At 43.7% G+C, this 23,492-nt stretch overlaps 1 protein-coding gene and 1 long non-coding RNA gene across 3 annotated transcripts; one reads left to right on the top strand and one right to left on the bottom strand.

The window, feature by feature from the left end:
- Positions 1-2,603: 2,603 nt before the first annotated feature.
- On the bottom strand, positions 2,604-21,198 carry LOC115097328 (1,25-dihydroxyvitamin D(3) 24-hydroxylase, mitochondrial). Of its 2 annotated transcripts, none has more exons than XM_029613049.1 (12): positions 21,112-21,198; positions 19,224-19,414; positions 17,445-17,538; positions 15,954-16,050; positions 13,961-14,052; positions 12,166-12,277; positions 8,530-8,675; positions 7,769-7,935; positions 7,554-7,632; positions 7,053-7,250; positions 6,493-6,604; positions 2,604-5,098 (listed from the first exon to the last, which is right to left on the bottom strand). In XM_029613049.1, the coding sequence occupies exons 2-11, from the start codon at positions 19,376-19,378 to the stop codon at positions 6,494-6,496; spliced, it is 1,251 nt and encodes a 416-aa protein (XP_029468909.1). In that variant the 5' UTR covers positions 19,379-19,414; positions 21,112-21,198; the 3' UTR covers positions 2,604-5,098; position 6,493. The 2 variants fall into 2 exon arrangements, with proteins under 2 accessions (XP_029468909.1, XP_029468908.1); XM_029613048.1 differs by lacking the exon at positions 21,112-21,198 and adding an exon at positions 19,731-20,146.
- LOC115097329 lies at positions 20,441-22,274 on the top strand. Its single transcript, XR_003858261.1, has 3 exons — positions 20,441-20,580; positions 21,152-21,258; positions 21,482-22,274. It is a non-coding gene; the product is annotated as an uncharacterized LOC115097329 (long non-coding RNA).
- Positions 22,275-23,492: the final 1,218 nt, after the last annotated feature.

Below are 23,492 nucleotides of genomic sequence, written 5' to 3'. Positions count from 1 at the left end.
GAGATGTACAGGCCTTTTATATATATATATATTTTTAGGTCATTTGTTTCTGGTCCATTCACCACATTTTGGGGTAGATTTTATAAAAGTATGCCCACGCAAACAAAAGTATGCCGGATTTTAATAGATACGCGTTTAGCCGCGCATATCCTTTAAAATCCGGGGTCGGCGCGCACAAGGCTGCCCAAAATCGGCAGCCTGCATGCGACGAGCCGCGCAGCCTGCCTCCATTCCCTCTGAGCGGCCTCAGAGGGAACGTTCCTTCCACCCTCCCAGCCCTATCTAAACCCCCCACCTTTGTTTTAAAAGTTACGCCTGCCAAAGGCAGGCATGGCGCACAATTCCCTGGCCCAAGAGCTGTTTTGGAGGCCTCTGCCATGCCCCCGAAACGCCCCCGGGACGGAACCACACCCTCAGCCCTGCCCCCGAATGACGTGCCAGCCGCGACATGGCCCCCCAGGAAAGCCCCGGGACTTACGCGCATCCTGGGGCTTTGCGCATGCTGGCAGCCTATGCAAGATAGGCCCTGCACGTGCAGGGGGGGTTTAGGGTAGGTTTTCGGGGGGTACGCGCGTACCCCTTTGAAAATCTGCCCCTTTAATTTTGGATCTTTTGTTTTGGATTTTTCAGGTTATTTGTTTCAGAATATAATGTGTGCTGTTTGTAAATAATACCTACTAGTCACAAATAGTGTGTACTATTTGCCAGAATGAATAATAAAGTCATTTGGGAGAACTTTTGGAATGAACCAATTTTTGGTTCTGATGACCTGAAACAAATGGTAAATCAGCTCATTCAGATCAATTTCCCCATTCGTATTACGTAAGTGCACTTTCCTCCCGAGTCAGACAATGAAAGGAAACAGAACTCCATAGAGCTTTGGGCTTTTTTTCAACTTAACTGTATAAAATATACAGGAATAGCCTAGTGGTCAGAGCAGTGAGCTATGAACCAGGAGACCAGCGTTCAAGTCCCGCTGTTACTCCTTGTGACCCCAATTGGGCAAGTCACTTTACCCTCCAATGCCTCAGGTACAGACTTAGATTGTAAGCCCTCTGGGGATAGGGAAATACCTACAGTACCTGAATGTAAACCCATGTGATATCTCAGATCGAATGTCAGTATATATATAAAAAAATAATGAAATGTTTTTGGATGAACAAACCCCTAGTTGAAAGTTATTCACAATTTGTGAGCTTTGAATGAGACAGATGCAAATAAATTATACCATGTAATGAACTTTAGTGTGCTAGCAAACTGCTAAACAAACATGGAATTAATATATTTATACAAAAGATATATTTACATTGTAGCTATAAATAATAAAAGATATACAATCATCCAGTGTATGAAAGGATACTTAAAATCCTCCTTCCTAATTCATACTTTATTTGTGTAAGTTCTTGTAAATTATAAATGTGAGAAGAACTAGGACAGGATTCAAATATCATTATGATGGTGCTGGACTGGCAATATTGTGATTGATAAGGGGACAAAATAAGCTTACAGATAAAGCCCGATATATTTGTTTCCTTGGTTCATGCGACTCAAGATATCTTTAGGCCATTTTGATAAGATTGGACATTGAGAACTAAATCTATAGTTCCTTTGGTGTTGTCAGGACAAACCGTCCTTTTTTTTTTTTTTTTCTTCAAATAGCTCTCTTCTCTAGCTCTGAGATCAGTATTATTTTTATGTCTTGTGACAATTCAAAGCAAATTACATTCAGGTACGGTAGGCATTTCTCTAGCTGCAGAGGATTTATAAGTTTGTACCTGATCCTGTTTCATTCTCTTTTTGGCCCAGATTTTCTCCTGCTCATTTCTGCTTCCAGCTCAGTCAGAACCAGTCTCTATGGTACCATAAAGCTTCGTTTGCAACCACCTAGGTTTTTTTGTCACCCCCACGGGACAGTGTGACCAAGTGTTCCCATACATTTCTTGGACACGCTTTGAAACCATGCGTATTTACCTCAAACGCCTTCCCAATAGCTCTTAAAACCCCGTGTGTACGTGTAAGCCCTGTAGAAGGTTTTTGTCCACTATTTGTTCCGTATGATCCTACAGGAGGAAGCTGAGCAGGGAATACATTCCCTGAGGCACTCCTGTACCATGAGGTTTCAGTCTTTCCACAGGCTCCTAACCTGTAGGCCTGTCTATCTTCCTGGAGTCATCTCTGACCGGTGAGCTACCAAATTTCCTTCTAGGGTAGTGAGTCAAGAACCCTCTAGAAGAGGGTGTCTGGGACTTAAAGTGTTGTGGGGACACTTTCCTAAGCCCCTGGTGGCCAGCCACTCTTAACTTGCTGGAATGGGAGTCTGCATTATCCAAGGCACAGTAACTAAGAAATCATATGCTTCACTATTAAACCAAGTGTCTTAAGCAAATATGGAAAGCCAGTCATTCCCAGTGTTTGGAATTGTGTAAATATCCTCTTTGGAAAATAAATCTGACCTTTGTGGAACAGAGTGGTTTCAGCTTGCCATTGAAAGAATACTCTTTGGTGGCCCCCTGAGTCATTTTTTGGGGGGCTCAAGGTTAATATGGGTGGACACTGGCCAGCCCAGTACTCCACCCACTATTTGGGTATAATAAAAATCAAGATTTTTTTGACAGGAAAATAATTTTTTAATGTAAATATTTAATGCACAAATCACATTTCTTAGCATACACGTCATTTGCCATTGTTCATGGAAGATTTTACAATTTTTCATAACATTTATGTACAATATTTAAAAACACCAAAATGTAAGATCAAGGGCTGTTTTAAATAATTCAAACTGTATAGAATATAGACAGTGACATAACTTTTTTTCCCTTCAAAAATATATACAGTATTAAAGCCAGCATAATAAACATTTCCAAAACGTATACAGAAGCAATCTATATAATATATATTTATGCAATATAAATTTACATCTTTTATTACTTTCAACACATGAAGGGGAAATGGATACACTAATAATTTATGTCTGGATAGTTTGAAATGAGGCAGAGACAAATGCCTTTAAATAACTCCTGGCACAAGTTCTGAGCTGCAGTGTCTGTCGTACCCATCCCTTAAAGGCAAAGGGGCAGGACAGTGGCAGAGATTCTGATTCCCAGAACTAAGTTTGCCAACCCACAAACTAATTCATAATGGACACCAGGTCTGAGGAGACACCACGGCTCAGAAAGCACTACCAGGATATAGTAGAAAGCGATGCGCTTTTGTTTTGAAATGACATGGAGAGATGATAGTTGTTTCATTTTGTATCTTTTCCAAAATGAAAATGTAAAAAAATTCATTTTGGGTTTTTCATTTTAGTATGTGCTAAAACAAAAAGCAGAAGAAAAGGCAAAATGAATTGAAACGAATAATGAAACAAAAGTTTTTTTTTTCTCTGCACACAGCTTCCTACTCAGCTTAGTGGGAAATTCAGGCCTGAGCACACGCATTCTCTGGAGTGTGTTATGCTGAACAATAAGCTTAACACCAAAACAGTGCCACACTATAAATATACATAAATCTACACACACACAATGTCTCCTAATCCCATTTATGAGGTGTTACAAGGAATGGTTTAAGCAAGATATAGTCTTAGATGCATGAATTATATATTAGGTAAAAAACACTTTACATAATTACAGCCGAGGACGGAAATGAAAACTGAAAAGTGTTTTCAAAATGACAAGTTATTTATGGAAATGTTCTGGTTGAGCTGGCCAGGCACAAATTGGTGTGGATCAGCCCAAAACTGAGTGACAATGTGACAAATGCCACTGGCAGCAGGAATTGGGGGTGGGGGTGGGGTAAGAAAAAAAAGGTACAAAAAAAGCCTGCGGGCGAGATTTTAAAATCGCACAGCATTTTCATTTCCTGCAACTTGTGGACAAGAAGAAATTCTACAGGCAAACAACGCAAGCACGAACTTGTGCAAAACTCTCCACGGAGACCTTTTTGAGCGGTCCTTAAACGGAGGCCTTGGGGCAAACGGACCTGCAGCGTCTTTTGCTTGCACAATGTTTGTTTTTCAGAAGCTGCAGGAAATTAACGCCTTGGAGAAAGAAAAGACTTTTACAATTGTTCAAAGTAGTGTGGTAGCTGTGTTAGTCCACTTCCATGCACAGGAATAAACGTTTGTATAAGGGGATTGCTTTTTCTTGGACTAATTTAAGGTTGAACAAGCAAACAGACTTGCAGGGTTTCTTGCACTAATTTCCCTCATCGTTAAATGCATCCCTTACATTTGATGGAAAAGGCAACACAGAGACATCCTTGAATGGGGAGGAAATCTTACAGGTGCCTGCATTCGGTGGATGGTGGCAGGGACGAGTCTTTGGTGTGGATAGGGTGGCTGGGCAGGCCGGATGAGATAAGATGGTCTTTTTCTGCCATCATCTACTCTGCTATGATTGCACTAATGGGGGAGGGGAGGGGAGAAACCTACCATACCAAGCATGGCATGGGGTGCACTATTACATCAAGTTGGCCAGGTCAAGGAACTGCAAATGGGATGAGACAGTAACCTAGTAGATGATGGAAAAAAATAGACCAAGTGGCCTGTGCAGTCTGCCCAGTTCTTCCTGTCCACACCGCTAAGGAAATATCCTAGATGCCAGCCATAAAACGTCACCACGTATAAGATGATCTTGCCTTACCCAGGTCAGCGTTTAAGATATAAGCCCAGCTGTTTTAGTTGTTCTTCCAATTAGATTTCCATTTTCATACAATAGTAACATCAATATCATTTGCTCTACTATTGCAGCGCATGCAAAAAAAACCAGTGAGGCTTTGAAATGCAGCCAACCAGCCTTGGCCCAGCTTCAGGGAAAGAGTAAATATTATGCGCTGCCCTGTAAACAAACCTACAGGGTTCAACCACAGTTCAGCGTTTACGCTGACATTACAAAGGCTGGTCCTGATTGGCTGGCCGCTCGCACACCTACGCCCCAGGTAAGGAGCGACTGCAAACCTTCCGGGCCTGTGTGTGCTTTTCCCGCCTTATCAATGGATTGCACAATGGGTGACTGATCTGGATCGCCCGCTGGGACAAGGATTTCAGAAGCCTGTGTGCTGTTCGAGAACCCACGCTCATCCTGCTCCTGTCCTTCTGTACCTGAGGAAGAAAGGGGGCAACAACACTTAAAAAAAAAACCACCAAAAAAAGTGGCTTTGAATTGTTTCCTGCTCTTTATTCACCTGATGCCCGAGTCAGACCGCGGGGCCTTACATGCATGGCCCCACACAGAGGGAACGTGCATGGACAAAGCCGATTTCAGCTTGAGATGCGGTTACCATATTTTGTGAAACCTGGTGTCTGTTTTCATGAAATTCAGAATCGGCTGCTTTGCATGTTATCGGAGCGCAGCAGTTCATGAATCACGAACTTCAGCAAGCTAGGCACAAGATGAAGGTGAACCCAATAAAATAAGTTTGCAGAAAGGGCTTCATGTGCCAAAACACACAAAGCCCTGAAATACGGAGCTTTCAGTGCATTTTCCCGCATGAAGCCCCATTCCCGAAATGTCTCACTGCCTAGTGCATCGGTGGACGTGCAGGGCCGGATTCCAAACTCGGTTGCCCAAAGGCAAGTGAGGGAGGGGGAGTTCCTCCCAGAAATCACAGGATGGTACTGGGGGCGGGAGGGGGAAATCCCTCTTCACCTGCAAAACGTCAGAGGGATTCAGGGAGAAGTCCCCTCCACGCTCAGAAATCATCTCTCTCCTTACCTCCGGCCGTAAGCCCCTCCTGCCGCCAGAACTTGAGGTAACTCAGTGAGTGGCCTGCGAGCCAGCGTGCACCCATCTCTGATCCAGCATGGGCTCGCTGCTACCCGGGGAAGAGGCAGAGCACCAGGGGGCGTTTGGGCATGTTCGCTGGCTCACAGGCCCAACGCTGAGCCTACCTGAAGTTCCTGCAGCACTACCATGAAGAGGGAAACGCTGGCAGGCTTGGAGAGCAATCGATGTTGGGAAAAGCTCTAGCGTCTATGAAAAGGCGGCACCCGACGCATTTGTCTACATTGCCTACGCTCTTTTGTCTTCTAAAAATGTAAATGCGGGTGTCACACGGCAGTCTTCTGAAGGGCAAGTCCTTCCTGGCCCCAGTGCTGGGATTTAAGATTCAGACTGACAGAACCCATTGATCTTTGCACAATCAAAACATAGCAAAAACAGGGCTCTAAAGTTAAAATGTAATCCTCTGATTCTGACATTTCCATTAAAAAAAAAAAAAAAAAGGTTAGTCTGTGATGTCAACATTAGAAGAACATTGGACTTGAAAACAAACAAAAAAATAAAATGCTTACGCACGAAACAGGAGCAAAAATGATAAATCAAGCATTTAGTTTGTAAGCAAATAGTTTCTGCAGTAAGGCAGGACAATGCACACAAATAAATAGGATGCCCATGATTGTGAGAAAGGCTTTTGCTGCTCTTCGTTGCTCGTTCTAATCGCGCCCACAAGCATCTGTCCAGAGAATGGCGGTGACGGCCAGACAAGCCGGCTTACCTTATCGCCTCAAGAAGGCCACAGGGAGCTCCCGGCTGGGGACCAATATTCCAGAATGAATGGTTTCCACTGGATCACTGTCCGTCGCAACGATTTTGTATTTTTTAAGAAGCTAGAAAACAAGAGCTATTATTAATGGCTGCAGAAACATGGCCTTTCCCGTGCTCTCTTCCCCGTAGTCTTCAAAACAGTTAAGACAGAACAACTGGGCCTCATCAGACCTGGTTAAAGTTATCCCGCTTGGTTTGGCCAGTTGTCTGGGAATAGGAAATATCACAGCTAACGGGTACCTGTAACCCATGTTTTAGCACCGATGCATGATAAGGATTACCCGTTTTGACAAACGGGAATTACCTAGAAGGTCAGTGACAGATGAGGATTTAAAACTGTCTTGGGACTTTTCCTGGCTTGCCGTTCAGCGCTCTAATCACTAGGGCCATCCCTCTTGCCTCGTCATCTTTTCCCAGGCCGAACCACCCAGAACTGACAGATTTTGCACGTTGGTAGCCTGGGCAAACATTTGGCTACAAAGAAAAGCCATGTATACAGGTTGCGCTCACCCAGCAGAGAGCTAACTGCAGCTGCAGCTCCGCCAGCCGGCGCCCGATGCACATGCGCTTCCCGACGCCGAACGGGATGTGGGCGAAAGGATTAATGCTGTTCCTCTCCTGCAGCCAGCGCTCGGGCCTGAACTGACTCCAGTCGTCAAAGTTTTCCTCGTTCGATCCCAGCACGTGACTGTTTATCGTGAGCACCGTCTGCAGAGCCAGACAGGGAAGAAAGGAAGCTTGGTTGGGAATGGGGGACACAGAGGCTACTGAATATTCAGGAAAGAGGGTTCTCATTTGTTCATTGTGTCAGACAACAAAAGACACGGCTGGGTCTAGGGATGTGCGCAGAAAAACCAATTGATTTTGTTCTTTTTCTCCTAATCCCCTTGGCACCTACCCTGAGTTTAGTGCACAGGGTTTCTTCTTCAAATCACCCGGTACAGTTTATTTTTCTTGTGTGCATAGATGTTGTGTTGGCTGTTCGAATGACTGATAAGAAATGCTACTCACTCCTTTTGGCAGCAGATATTCTCCAACAACTGTTTCTTTATCCAGCGTGCGAGTTGTGAATGGCACAGATGGTGTTATCCTGCAAAGTAAACGCAGAGATCAGATCTTCAGAGGAGCACACAACACTTTTTTTGCGCCATTAAACACCGAAAGATAATTTGGCACATTCATTTCAATAAAAAAAAAAAAACGTTGAAAGGCAGATGAATAATTACCTCATGGATTCTTTCAGGCATGCTTTGACGTACGGCATTCTCTTGAGGCACTCGGCATTTGGAATTTGATCGGGTGCCAACACCCTCTCAATTTCTTGCAGGAGCGTCTCTTGGACACGGGGATTGCGAGAAATGTTATATATCGCCCAGAGTAAGCAGTTGGCAGTCTGCAACATGTAGTAAGAAAGATTTTTCAGCTTGGTGGCCTGAGAAAGGATCACTGCTCGCATGACCCATGCCAAACAGAGAAATATGATGGCAGAAAAAGACCATTTGGAGACAACACGCAATATGGCCCCTTGCAATTCCACTCACTCAGTCTACGATCACCAATTTCCTTTTGTCTTTTACAATTCTTACATTTATCCAGCATCAGAATTTAAAGCAACATCAGCGTAAGTCACTTAGTGTTCTACACACTAAGCATTTTTTCCATAGACACAAAATGGGAGACAACGTTTTGTACGCAGGCCCTTTAGGCTGAAATGGTCTCCTGCAGTAGCATATTCCCTGTATTTCCAGGGGAGGGGGGCGTGGTGGTGGTGGGACACTGTACTGGCAGGCTGACCTCTCATCTCCTGCTGGAGGTATTTAAAGAAGCTGCTCAGGAACTGCACTCCCGGAGTTTGCAGGTCCACAGGAAGGTAAATAATTCTGGCGAGAGACCCAACAGAGCCCAACAAGTCTTAACCCCTGAGATACGAAGAATGTTGGTGTTCTCAGATGATCCGTCGCATTGTTACAGAGATGATTGTTCTTACCGTCTCCACACCTCCAATCTGCAGCTCAGTGATGGCCGCATACATCTCCTTTTTGGAAAGCTGGCTGCCAGCGTAAATGTCGCACAGGAAATCTTCCGTAGCCTGAGCAGGATGTTTCATCAACCTTCGGTCTATGTGACATTTTGCTGTGAAAGAAAGTAATTTGAAAATGACTAAAGTTATATTTACATGAAAAATAAATAGAAAACAATGAGGTCCATATTCAAAAGCCATTTAGATGGGTAATTCTAAAGTTAGCATGGGGAGTTTTGGGGTGTTCCAGGGATAGGCTGAGTTATCTGGCTGACCTAGTCAAATACTGGTTATATCAGGCTAGATAACGCACTACGTACTTACCTGAATATCACTGCGATCCTGACTGCTTCCAGCGCAGTTTCACACTGCACGGTACTCTCCCAGCGTTATCACCCATGTAACTCTGGAAGCGTTATGTAAGCAATAACCTAAGTTACAGAGGAAGTGGCCAGGATTGCAGAGAACAATACCAGCATGGAGAAGGGGGGAGTGGGGTAACTGTGGGGGAGGCAAAAAGAGGGAAAGTGAAATTCTTTTAGCAGGGAGGGAGGTGGGAGATTTAGATTGAAATGTTTTTGTCAGGTTTTTGGGACCTCTGAGTGGTGATGGGGAGTGGGCATTTGGGCAGGGAGGCTGTGACTTGCTTTTTTCTATTTTTTAGGATGTCATCCAGCCACGCGAACATGGATAACTCTAGGCCTAACCAGCCGTATCCAATCAATGGCCGGTTAGGGTTAAAGTTATGCAGCTACGTGTAGCCGGATAACTTTAAACAAGTATATTCAGCAGGATATTCAGCAGGACATTTATCCTGCTGAATATACTGGTAAAGATATCCAGCTAACTATAGCCAGATAACTTATACTCTAAACGGCCTACTGAATATTGGCTTCCTTATGGTTTGATTACTCAAGGTTCCTCTACTGTGATAAATCACCTTCTTTTCAAAATTTGAGTATGACTTAACATTGTTATCCAGGTCTCCAAATGGAGGAGTCTGAATGTAATCAAATTTAAATATTGCACCCCCCACCCCCACCCAGGGAGAACATTATTTAAATTGGTATTTAGCATTCAGTACCAGTTTGTAGTCAAGAAAACGTCTGTCTTCTCTGTAAGATTGCACCACCTTTTCTGTTCAGAATACAGTCATACGTGATTTTCCCTCTGGCTCTCTGCTTTTTAGAATTTGCATCACGGTAACATCCAAAACAGTACAGCAGGCCTAGGACAGTGGTTTTAATTTAATGAGCTGCCAAGTGGGAAACGCAGAGCCGAGCCTTGACCTAGAATTTGTTTAGTTGTAGGGGTGAGCATGAGAAACGTTCTTGTGTCGTTATTTCGTTTTGTTTCATATTCATGATGTTTCTACTCTTGTTTTCCAGTTTCATTTTAGCGTGTGCTAAAATGTTTGTGTGCGCTAAAACAATATAACAAATGAAATTTTGCTATTCTGTTCTTTTCAGATGGGACATGACAAAAGAAAAACAGGAAATAATATTGTTGGCGTTTTCATGCTGTTTTAAAACGACAGTTCATCCCTCGCTACTTGAGCTGCTCAAAGTGACAAATGTTTCTGGCACCACTTTTCCATGGTTGTGCAGTTCTGAAATCTAGTTGGATTTTTACCTGAGACTCACTTGGCAATTTTCCCCAGCGAGTTAGGAAAAAAAACCCAAAACAAAACAGAAAATATTGTCACACTTAAACCAGGCTGAAATTTGTTTGTTTTAAGGTAGACTGCAAATTTTCCAACTATCGCACAATGGCGACATCTGGTGGCCAGACTCCAGGTGCATGTGCAGTGGCTTCCAGAAGGCAAACCATGGTCTTTGGTCTCTCACCAAAATATGTCACTTCAACAGCTGGGAAACGGAGAGGAAAGAGGGAGAATAATTGGAAGTGGCTAATGAAGACTCATGGTGCCATAGCCCAATGAAGATCAGACTGAGCTGGATGCCCAAAAGAAGCAGGAGGAAACTGTTGAGCCAAATAAACAAAATATACAGTACACCACAGTGTAACCTCTGCACTGTGACTGACTGCCGAATATAAGCCTTGTGGTTTTGTTGCTGGATTATAATATGGGTTTAGAGTAGGGTTTCCCAAACCTGTCCTGATAACCCACAGTCAATTGGGTTTTCAGGATCTCAACAAACGAGCATGCATGGAAATGCAATATATGCTAATTTATCTCATACATATCATTGTGGATATCCTGAAACCCGATAGACTAGTGTCCAAGACTGATTTGGGAAACCACACAGAGGAACATTGCAATGGGATTGGCTAATGAGGTTACACTGTAGTGTACCTGAGTGGATAGTTCTAGTTGCCCCATCTCAAAAATGATATTGCGGAATTTAAAAAATGCTGCAGAGGTGGGTAACAAAAATGATAAAGGGGATGGAACAGCTCCCCTGTGAGGAAAGGCTAGACAGGTCAGGGCTCTTCAGCCTGGAGAATTGCTGGCTGAAAGAGATGACAGAGGTCTATAAAATCATGAGCAGGGTGGAATGAGTAATAAAGGATGGTTATTTACCCCCTTTTAAATACTAAAACAAGAAGAAAACAAACTAAATTAACAGCTTTAAAACAAATCGTAGAGAGTTCTTTTTCACTCAGCACATAATCATGCTGTGGAACTTGCAGTCAGAGGATATAGTCAAGGCGACGGGTATAGCGGGGTTTAAAAGAGGTTGCGATAAGTTTCTGGAGGAAAAATCCAGGAGATCAAAGAAAGCGATTGCTATCCCTGGACGCCAGTTACAAGAAACAGATCCACTTTTAGGTATCTCTGGATATTTGTGAAAGTATTTTTTTAGCCAGCTCACAATTAAACTATGGAAATTTTTGCCAGAGGATGTGGTGAAAGCAGTGAGAGTAGCTGGGTTTAAAATGGGTTGAGGTAAGTTCCTGGAAGTAAAGTCCTTAAACTATGATTAGACATGTAGACTTGGGAAAGCTTATTTCTGGTTATGTGCAAGAAGGATTGGATCTATTCTTTGGGATCCTGTCAGCATTTGTGACCTGGATTGGCCACTGTAGGAGACAGACTGCTGGGCTTGATGGACTTTTGGTCTGACCCAGCATGGCATTGCTTATGTTCTTAAACACTAACATCACATCACCATTTTAAAATATTAAATTTAGGGATTTTTACAGGTGCTGAAACCTTTGATTGAATCAAACACATGTGCCAAGGTAGTCTTATAAGCTTTGTGCACTACATTATCTATTTTGTTGGCCCAGTGAAATGTATTATAACCTGCAAAAATTACAGTTTTCTCCAGAATCCATGCTGCTGCTGGAACCCTGTGCTGCAGGGAAATCAAGAGGTCAGGCCCAGGGAGAGGACTGCTGAGGCAGGGCACCTTCCGGCCAACGAGCAGTGCTTGGAGATACTCCTCAGAGGAGGGGCCCTCTCCAGCCCTTGGACTGGCGAGGGTCCTTTGAGTGACCTAGGCCTGCTGTCTGGGGGTGGCAGGCAGTGACAGAGACGGCTAAGGGAAAAAATAAACAGGAGGAGAGAAAAAAACCATGCTGTAACAAAGAATGCTACTGCAACACCCTCAAATTTTGCAGTGTATTATAGTTTACCGGTTTCAAAGATATTGTCCCAGGCCTTAGTGTGATCTTTCCAAATTTTGGTGTTTAGGCTTCTGTGAAGTTCAACAGGAGTCACCATCATCATGCCAAACGTGCTCATCATCTGCAAGAAGGAAATATACTACTCGTTTACACACGGATCTGATCAAATGCTTAATAGCAGAGGGTAGTGGACTAGGTACAGAGCCTTATATGCTCGTCCATCTGGAACTGCAGAGGGCTGCAAAGAGGAGACGAGAAAAGCCAACTCGCACAGAGGCAAAGGCTGCACGAAGCTCCAAAGAGGATGAGGCAACGTCCCCACATATGCAGGGGGTGTGCACTCGTTGTGAAACAGGGGTTGGGATAGATAGGGGAGGGAATGCTGAAAACTGAGAAAAAAAAAATACTCCTGTAACTGATTTTGAGACCATTGTACTAAGCTTCTAAAATTTTACGTAAAAAGGAGGCTTTGCACCAAAATTCGCACAAAACTCTCAGAAACCCGCAAAAACGCTATTCTTACCATGGAGTCTCCTTTTTGCAAAAATAAAAAAAACTTTGCAAAAGTGGATTTCACAATAGTAAACTTCCATGTAAAGTGAGCTAGAAAAACCACAACCAAACATTCAAGCTTCCTTACGGGTTATTTCAAAACAAAATGAAAATTGCAACGAAATGTGTTGGGATTTTCGTTTCAATTTAGAACGCAGCTCCCATCCTGGTCTCCCACCACAGCTGCTGCCAAATCCCCTCCAATTCCTTCAGCTTTACCAGATTCATCTTACCGTATCCATAGGTTGAAAGAAATTGAAATGGGTCAAAAGCGATCTCCAGTTGCTCTTGCCCTGCCAGGTCCCATTTTTAAAATAGCCCCGGCTAGCCCTGAGGCTGGCAATATTTTGTTGGGTGACTGTACAACCTGGGGCCACAAAAGGAACATTTATAGTCATTTTTCAAAGACAAGCAAGGTAGGGATGAAGGGGTGAGGCTTTTCAAGGGACATTTTTTATATTATATATTTATGGCTTGCAAGGGTCTTGGGGTCTGTCCATCAGGGGGCCACATGGACCTTGTCCCCAGGAATTGTTTGATACAATGGAAGGGGGATAACGCATGGGTTGCGAGGCCCCTTTAATTGTGCGCAAACGCTCCTGTGGCCCGGTAGCAGAGAACCACACATATTTGGAGCCATCTTGTGTGTGAAAACGAGCATGCAAAGCCGTTTTTCATTTTGTGTTTTAGCAAAGTTACACAATAATGATCAGCTCTGCATGATTTTTCATTGCAGGAGCTTAATATTCTAGCTTACTTCACATGGAAGTTTACTATTGTGACATCCACATTTGCAAAGTTTTTTATTTTTGCAAAAAGGAGACTCCATGGTAAGAATAGCGTTTTTGCGGGTTTCTGAGAGTTTTGTGCGAACTTTTGTGCAAAGCCTCCTTTTTACGTAATATTTTAGAAGCTTAGTACAATGGTCTCAAAATCAGTTACGGGCGTATTTTTTTTCTCAGTTTTCAGCATTCCCTCCCCTATCTATCCCAACCCCTGCCCCTGTTTAGCCAGGAGTCAACGACCACTGCCGCCTCAGGATCCTGGAAGACGAGGTGTCCGTGCTGTGCCAGACCTGGGATTCCCTGCCTCAGTCCCCCCACCCAGTGGTGGTGAAGTGGGGGCAAGGGGGCTGAATGCTGTCTCTCCAGCATGTCTTAGGAACGAGAGATAGCAAAGGGCGGCCTTTATTGTAAAAGGAAATGTGCTGGCCTTCTGCTATCGAGGGCGGTTTCTGAAACCTTACACTTACCGTTTTTATGGCCTTAATGAAATTCAAGGCTTCTTCTCCTACGTTCTGCTGCAAAAGTCCAAACCTCTTCTCATAGAGCACCAGACAAATGCCTGTTATTTCAGCATGCAAAAAAAAAAAAAAAAAAAGAGCCCAAACAATTATGCATTCTTATTCCAATAGAGAATTGGCTGAGATCTTCAACAGCGCATTATGGGGCAGATTTTAAAACCTGCATGCGCGGCCTACATCTGTGCGCGCGCTACCCGGCGCGCACAGATGTACGCCCGATTTTATAACATGCACGCGCAGCCGCGTGCATGCTATAAAATCCGGGGTCGGCGCACGCAAGGGGGTGCACACTAGAGCACCTTGCGCGCGCTGAGCCCTATGGGAGCTCTGATGGCTTTCCCAGTTCCCTCTGCCCCGCCTCCTCATCTTCCCCTGTCTAACCCGCCGCCCAGCCCTACCTAAATCCCCCCCCCCCCTATCTTTATTTTGTTATTTACTCCTGATCCCCCGGCACAGCCATGCCAGAGGCCTCGGTCCCGCCCCCGCCCCTTTCACAAAGCCCCAGGACATACACCGGGCCTATGCAAAATAGGCTCAGCACGCACGTAACCCTTTTAAAATCCGCCCCCATTTGTTCAGGAACATGGATTAAGGGTAATTTGCTGTAAGGGCACTGGTGAAAGGTTTGTGGGTCTCTTTTCCCTAGGGACTTTACACTCATTTTCAAAGGAAAACGCGGCTAATCTCTATACTTTCCCCTTTGAAAATTATCCTAGAAAAGCTGCCAGCACGCATTTACAACTCCCAATTTATGTGGGTACATTTTCCGAGAAAATGAATGCATGTAAGTGAAACCCCTCCCCAACCGTGCCCTCAAGAGCACCTCCCCCTCAGGAGTGTGCCGGTAAAAAATAATGGATTCATTTCATTTTTTGTTTGATTTGATCTTTATTTTGGTTTTCATTTATTAGAAATAAACACCCCGCCAAACCAAAACCCAATTCTGATATTTACCCATTAACCCCAATCCCTCCCCCCCAGGACCTTCTCCTCTGCCCCATCCGTGGGGTTCCGGTAGCGGAAATGGGGCAGGAACCATCCTCAGTCGTGCCTGCGCCACAGGATCCGTTTTTTTTTTTAAAGGGCGCAGGCCGGGCTTCAGGTCAGTGCCATTTTGCTTTACGCCCATACGTGGCGCAGGCCGCAGGGCTGGCCGGTGCCGTTCTGGAAGCGGAGCCAGTGGGGCAGGAACGACTGGGGATCACTCCAGCCCCATTGCAACCACTGGAACCCCAAAGATGGAGGAATTCATGAAGAGGGCAGAAAAAAAAAGGCTTAGGGAGGTGATTCTGTTTTTAAAGCTTGGTGGAGCTGGTTTTTTTTTTTTTCCATTCCCAAAATGAAAGGAAACAACCTCTCCCCTCCCCCCCTCCAAATTCTGATCGATTTGTTTTGTGATAAAGCAAGACAATTAGGGTTTTTTGCTGTTTTATAATTCGTTAGCACACAAATTCACATCCCCACTCCCTGCTGTGGATCAAAGTATGCACAGAGCGGCCCTGAGCGTGTCCCTTGACCCGCTCAGAGCCGCTCTGTGCATCATTTTCTAGAAGCCCGCTTCCAGGTGTAAAACCCTGTTTAACTTGCAAAAGTGGCTTTGAAGGCGACCCTCCCTGTGCGACTGCTACTAGTCACTTAGGTAAAAGAAACATGGGAAGAAGCGTGGCATGCAAACAGGTGTATGTTTTACATAATTATAGAATCGATTAAATATAGAACTGTAATTGTAGGCACTGTATCCTTTGCTTCCATGCCATTCGTTTATGATTTTCTTGTCTGACAAAACAAATATTTTTCTATTGACAGACACAGGTAGCCTCCGCTAGCCAGCTGGGGGTGGCTGCCTATGTCTGTGATTTGTGCATGGCGTAAAGTATGAGATGCTGTAAGTGGCAATGTTGTCTAGACTCCGTTCCCGGTCTGTGCCCAGAGGAAAGCTTACTTTCAAGCGACCACTTATTCAGTTCATAGGACAAATCTTCAATTTGGCCGTTCCTGTCACAAAGGCTGTCCATCCTCTGCATGAAATCTCCCAAAACCTAAATTCAGGAAAAATAGAACAAAGCTGAAATAAGCAAAAACCACATCCTTGGTGAAATCACAGTGCAGCAGAACAAACCGGAATGGTAACGAACCCAACATAAACTGTCTGAAGGGTTTGGCAATCTTAGATATACAGGAAAAAATATAAAAATGAGCAGTAATTACTGGTCAATCACAACAAGAAGAGAGGGCAGTTTTGTTGGCAGTAACAGTCTCCTCAGAGCACTTACAGTACTTGTGCCAGGCATGAGAGAGTGGATCATGCAGGTTTGACTGGGTGAACTGATGCTCCTTTGGCTACTGTTCTGATCTGGTCCAAAGCTTTGCAGCTCAGTCAGCCATGTGACTGCTGACAATTTTTGCAAAACTCAATGATTTTTAAGAGTTGTAAGTTTCATGTTTAAACTTTTACCAAAGAAACATGAAAGTCTGTAAAAATTTCACCTTCTCAGCACACCTCCAGTTTATGAAATGTGTTGATGCTTTCTGGAATTGAGGTTTGCAATGTTAACTCCCACCATGAGTACAGAGAAGGTGTGCATTAAGGAGGCCAAATCTACTCTGAGTCAAAAACTTGACTGATAAGCTTCCAAGTATCCAAGTGGTAGGCAACGCTGATCCTGGAGTGCCACAAACAGGTCTGGTTTTCGGGACATCTAGAGTGAATATGCATGAGATGTGTTTGCATACATGCAAATATATCTCATACATATTCATTGCGAGTATCCTGAAAACCAGCCCATGTTTGCCACTCCAGGGCCAGAATTGCCTACCCATGCTCTCCCATATCTCCAAAACCCAAGGTGACTAACAGCAGCAATGCCACATGATTGTCTCCCATGGCACAATTTAATCCAGACTACAGCTACTGCACAAAGAGCAAGGATGGTAATGGGCAGCAAAGTTTGCAAAATGTGTGACCTACAAGTGCATTTAGCACAGAAGAACCATTTGCCCAAAAAGATAGTTTTCTAATATTTCATACAGAGTACTGATAGTGTACACAGTGTCATGCATGAAAAAATCAGGGTCAAGGAAGGCTCATAAGCTAAGCGTGAGCACAGAATGCGAGAAGTTCACTAGGCTTCAGGGCTCTATGCTGTATTAAGCTTATCTTGCCTGCTCAAGGCTGTACTTCTGTGCCCACCATTAAAGCTTTATTGCTTTTCAGTTCGCAGTTGAATTCTAAGTCAGCATCTGTTTAGGGCCTGATTCACTAAAGCTTTTCTTCCTCCATACACATAACAATGAGACAAAACTTACTGCATCGTTTTTAACCCCGTAATCTAAGAGTCATACATTGGGATCATGCTTATGATTTCTCTGGGCTACTAACGTTTTCATCTTTCAGTCAAAGAAACATTTCCTGTACCAACAACGTGAAGCCTACCTCATTGATTTTTGTATCCAGCTTCATGACTTCAGTCGGCTTCATTAGCTTTTTCTGAAAGGCACTTCTCACCCTCTGCCAGTCTTTCCCCTCCCTGGGATGTTTGACAGATACAGAGAGAATGACGGGAAGGTCACATTTTGTAACAGTGGAGGAACATTTACAGCAGGGGTAGGCAGCTCTGGTCCCGGGGTACCCTGGTTTACAGGATATCCACAGTGAGTGAATAGGCGTGTGCTGCCTCCATTGTAGACAAATACGCCTCATACTTGCTCGCCGTGGAGATCCTGAAAACCAGATCTGTTTGTGGCACTCCAGGACTGGAAGTTGCCTATTCCTGATCTACAGTTACTGGCCTGGTGCCCTTCTAGAACAATAGTTGGTACTTAGCAGCTATTGCATAGCAATTCTCATTACTAGGGATGTGCTGTCATTTTAAAATGGCATGACAAAAAAAACACCAGGATTATTTCCTGTTTCATTTCCCATCTGAAAAGGATGCAAAAGACTAATGACATTTTTTCATGTCTCTCTTTTTAGCATATACTAAAATAAAATGATAGAAACATGCTAAATCTGAAAAGAAATGATATAATGATACAAAATGACATTTCCTATCCACAGCCCTATTTGTTCATCACCACTGATCAAGATGCAGATGTAATATTTAAAGAAAATACATTGGATAATTACATTTTTTAAAAATTACCATATGCCTTGTGCTACACAGAAGTGGAATTGACTGCATATTAAAAGTAAGTAATCTAGAGCAGAGGTTCCCAAACCTGTCCTGGGAGACCCCCAGCCAGTCAGATTTTCAGGATATTCACAATAAATATTCATAAGATAAAATTTGCATGCCATGGAGGTAGTGCAGGCTGATTTATCTCATGCATATTCAGTGTGCATACCCCAAAAACCTGACAGTCTGGGATCTACCAGGACAGGTTTGGGAACCTCTGATCTGGAAAGGGTCTTTTCTATTAACCCTTTCATGACATGAGTAGAAATATAACATTTTGGAAACAGAAGGTGTAGCACTATAAAAACCTCTCCAGTCACAGCACTGTTTTGTGTAATGACAAGAGGAAAGCATCCAGCACATCAGATTCACGATAAGTTAATGGAGAACAATAAACCTGGTCCAGGACTGCACAGTAAATTCATAGCCTCTTATCTATCTGAGAATTGCAGACTGAAAAACAAGGAGGTCCACGAGGACTTTGTTACCGGTTTATGAGTTTGCATTGAACCAATCCGAGTGGCCGTATGGAACTAAGCCTGTTTCCGACACATACAATTTTGTTTTGCAGAACTAATCAAACATTCCAGTGGCATCAGAGTGTCAGAATGGCATAACTATGCTCTGGTATGACGACTATCTCTTTTCAGCTCAATGTTTATTGCTTGAAAACAGATTAGAGCACTAAACCTCTAATCTCCCAGGTCAGGTTTTTTTTCTGACTTTGAAAATAGAGAAAGAACTAAAAGTTAAATCAGAGCCTACATGACACTGAAGGTTAAAATCCTGAAACAAAGCAAGGTTTTACTTTTTTTTTTTTTTTTTTATACTCTGCTGAAGGTATGTTTAACTTTGTAACATAGTAAATGACAGCAGATAAAGATTCATCCCATCTGCTCAGCAAGTTACTTAGTTGTAGCAGCCACTCTACTTTGTGCAGGTTACCCCCCCATGCAGAAACATTATACCCAAATTTAAATCAGAAGAGGTGCGTTTGCTGACATGCCAAGTGCACTGACCAGGCAGACTTTACTTACAGTATTAGCAGCCCATATGCCTCATCTCTGTAGTCTCTATACGCCTTCCAAGGCTTGATCTCCAGCCTCTGCGGATAGTTGCTCTCTTCCCTATACAGGGCTTCCAGCAGGCAGGGAGCTCCGATGTGGACAGAGTCAAAAGAGCCCAGCTTCATTCGAAAAATCTTTCCAAACTGTTTGTGGTAATCCACCTAGAGCAAGCAAGATACAAACAGGTGTATCATTTAAAATAAATCAGTCTTACTCGCATTGCAGTTCCAGTTTCAGAAACAAAAGCAGTTTTCCTCAACACAGTGACAACATCAGAAAGAATGCACTTGTGTCATTCTGCCAATTTTATTCCTTTCCTTGCAGCAAAGTATTAAGAGCTAGGCTTAATTGGTTTTAAGAGTTGCATGCATTTAACCATTTCCATTAGTCGTATTTTCAAGGCATGCAGAAAAAGAAAAAAAGAAAATTTTGAAAAAAAAAAAATATATATAGAATTGCTGCTAGTGTTTCTTTTACCAGGGTTTTGTGCTGCCTCTTTATGCCTCCTTTCCTGAGGATATCCAGCAGACTGCCCAGGATTGGCCAGTTTGTGGGTCCAGGGATGGAGGAGAGAGAATGCACACAGGGTGGCTGGCTGGATGCCTCCTTGGGGTGGAAGGCACACACAGAAGAGGTGGGCATGGAGGACTGCATGCTCACACTGCTCCTCTTTAGAAACTTCCAAATCAAGTCTTTTGCAACCTGAGAGCTCATGATGGAAGTGTTTTGAGGTAGGAGCCCTCTAGTCTAAAATCACAAAAGTGACCTACTTTTGCCTCTCCTAAAGGGGGCTGCATGTTGCTAGGATTTATATAGCCCGGGATCTTTAGCCACGTTTGCTGGAATTTAATTTGTGGCCAATCAGAGAGCTCGCTCTGGTCGGTGTGTGACCAGCCTCACCCAGTGATAAGGCGTGCCCCACATGCTCGTTCCAGGGCTGCTTTCCCGGCAGCAAGAACGCTGACGGCGACGGGGGTCACGGCCCCTGATTGGCGGCGGGGGAGGGAGGAGCCTCTTCTGATTGGTTTTTGCCTCCAGCTCTGGCACAGTTGGCTTTATCTGTCTCAGTTGGTGCAGTTCTTTCTCAGTGTCAGTTTTGCTTTCTTTTAAGTGGGGCACGGACTCTGCTCTGCTGCTGAGTTTCTCAACAGCACATGGCTATTGTGTAACAAAGCAGAAAAAAAAAAAAAAAGGTTGAACCGCCCAGTTGGAGCCTGGTGAAGCTTTTATGTTGGAGTAACTTGATACTTTTCTGACAACTTGTCGAACAAACCAAACTTTGGGCTTGCCATCTGAACAGTAAAGCTTGGCTAACAAGTTGTGGCAGGTGATAATAGTTTTTATTATAATTATTATTATTATTGCACAAACCATGGGCCATGTGTGCTAGGTATTCCCGTAGACCCAAAATGGGGCAAAAACCCTTTAGTACATCAATCTGACTCTTAATAAGAGTGTGACTTACTCCAGAGCGTTGGATAAAGTAGTTTGGCTGCTGTGTTAGTCCAGAGAATGCACAGAAGTAAAGGTTAACAAATAATAAAAAAAAAAAAAACTATATAAAAAGTTACCACCTTTATATATATATATATATATATACATTTCATCACTAGCTTTGGAGAGCTGGTCATGAAATGTATCGAGAAGAGAGGATTAGCTCTCCAAACCTGGTCCAATAAAAAAAGTAGCACCTTATACATACCTAGTTTTGTTCTTGCTTATATTTGTTAACTTTTATTTCTGTCCAGAGCTCTGCTCATTTAGCACTGCTCTAAGGAAAGAAGTATAATTCTCAAGCGCTAGTCACAAATAGGATAGTCCAGTATAAAGTACCGCCTGCCTATTTGAGCAGGCTTACCTGTCAAGCAACGTTAATTCACACGAGTTCTTTCATGCAGGAATCTGGATGTATCCAAGAAATAATTTTCACCCACTGATGCTGGCTCTTCACGCTCCAAGCTTCCTCATCCACCGCGAGGAATGCTTCCAAGACAGAAAGCCAGTTGTAAGGATGAGTACAAACAAATACGTTTTAATGAACATGCTTTAAATCTGCTGTTTCAGGATTTGCCTGTTCGCTGTCAAGTTCCTCCTACAGCAGGTACTGACAGGAATGCTGTCTTTATCCACTAACAACGGCAGGGATAAGCTGCTTGCTCCCCCAACTTACAAACACACACACTATTATATTGCTTAAGATGGACCCGTTTACCTTGTTCTGTTCTCAGAGCTGCCAAGCGCCCCGGTTTCTGGAAGACAACTCTAGGGCCTGGCTTTGTGAGACCCCCCGCCTAAAGAATTCTGCTCTCCGTGGTCCTCATGTCTGATGGAAGAAGCAGTGGAACAGATACTACAGATCACCGGGATGCAAGTTTGAAAACCAAAAATGGTCAAAAATCCTCCCCTCCCCCCCCCCACACACACATACTCCAGAAACTGGGAATACTGGGGGAAGGGGGGGTTTCTGCCCCATTACCCTCACTCTTCTGACAGGATCACCCCATTGACGCTGTCTTCTCCTTTGCTGTACCAGTGCGGCAGTAACAGTGAGATGCCTCTGCAAATAATCGGCATGCGTGGTTCCATTTCTGGGCATGAGTGTTGTTTTCTGGCGGCATGCCAGATCTTCCCGCCCAGTTCCCAACATCTCGTGCCCCTGAGCTTGCCTCAGTGTGTGCAATGGGTGCTCACGTCTGAGATGCATCGTCGGCATCCCTGGCATCAACCTCTGCCATTAAACAGTACAGCAGTATCCAAATTCAGATAAAATCAAGGGGACGCCTATTATTATATTTGTTCTACCTACTACCTGGAGTGTTATAATTTGATTTTTAAAGTTTGAGGAGACAGCACAGTAACTTTAAAACTAATGATTTTGTTGTATTTATTTATAGACATGTATTACTTTTCTAGGCTGCAAAAGACGACTGGAGGTGCTAGAATTAGGGATGGTGGGGGCCAAGTGCGTGGTCACTCCTCAAGCTTCAGCTATCTTCTCTGATTTATCATGGGGTTTTTATACCCAGAGGCCTAGAATGAGAAGAAACCTGAAACCTAACACTGCTTTTTTTTTTTTGCTTGTTTGTTTCTGATTTTACTTCCCTTCTCCCTGTTTGTATTTTAATTTTGAAATTAAAACTGTGTCACCCTTACACCGTACGCTGCACTTTATAATCAGGGGGCAGAAAGTACTGGGGCTAGATTAGGGAAGAGAAGAGGGTTGGGATCAGGCTGCGGGCTTTCTTTGGGGGGGGGGGGGGAAGGGGAGAGGGAAGTGAGTGAGTGTGTGTGTGTATGGATTGTCTCTTGGGGGGGGGAGGGGGGGTAAATGACTACCCCGTGAGAGAGTGCTGGGAATCATAACAGAGAAATAACGGCAGAAAAGGACCAAATGGTCCGTCCAGTCTGCCCAGTTAGCCTGTGCCGTGTAGGTTACCCCCATGCTTATGTTTCCCAGACCATAAAAGTCAAGGCCCTCGTTGGTTGCTGTTTGAATCCAATTCCCTGTTGTGCCTTACTGATGAAGCAGAGAGCAATGTTTGAGTTGTATCAAAGTGTCAGGCTTATTGGTTAAGGGTCGTAACTGCCGCATCGGCAAGTTACCCCCATGCACGCTTTTCTTCATTTCCATCCTTTAACCTTTAGGGATCCACAGTATTTATCCCATGCCCCTTTGAAATCCTTCACTGTTTTCATCTTCACCACCTCCTCCGGAAGGTCATTCTAGGCATCCACCACCCTCTCCGTGAAGAAAGATTTCCTGACGTTGGTTCTCAGGCGTCCTCCCTGGAGTTTCATTTTGTGACCCCTAGTCATAAACTGACCTGATGCAGATGCATTAAGGGTTGCAATCAGCATTTTGTGTCAAAGGGAAAACCAGTCTTCAGTACATAATGCCCAAAGAGCGCTGAAGAGGCGGAGAGGAGGGGCACCAAAACCAGTGACTTTTTCTCCCATTTTATTTGTATGGAATAAATGCTTTAGGATATCTGATTCATGGTACCATTAATTATAAGTCGTAGAAAAAGAGGGAAATATTACTTCACTTGAAAATCGTCGCTCCAATAACTATATATAAAATTTCTTAAATATCTTCATTTTATTTTTATATTTTTTATTTTTGAATTTTGAATTTTTATGAACTTTTTAATTATTATAACTTTGAAGACGATAACTGCTTATATAATGATACAAGAGTGAACTGCATCAGCAAGCCAGTCGGCGTCAAACCAGAAGTTT

Source organism: Rhinatrema bivittatum, chromosome 8 (genome assembly GCF_901001135.1).
Source record: "Rhinatrema bivittatum chromosome 8, aRhiBiv1.1, whole genome shotgun sequence".
In the NCBI taxonomy this organism is placed as follows: Eukaryota; Metazoa; Chordata; class Amphibia; order Gymnophiona; family Rhinatrematidae; genus Rhinatrema; species Rhinatrema bivittatum.
The sequence above is the reverse complement of the archived record's forward strand: the minus strand, read 5'-3'. Positions and strand labels throughout refer to the sequence as shown.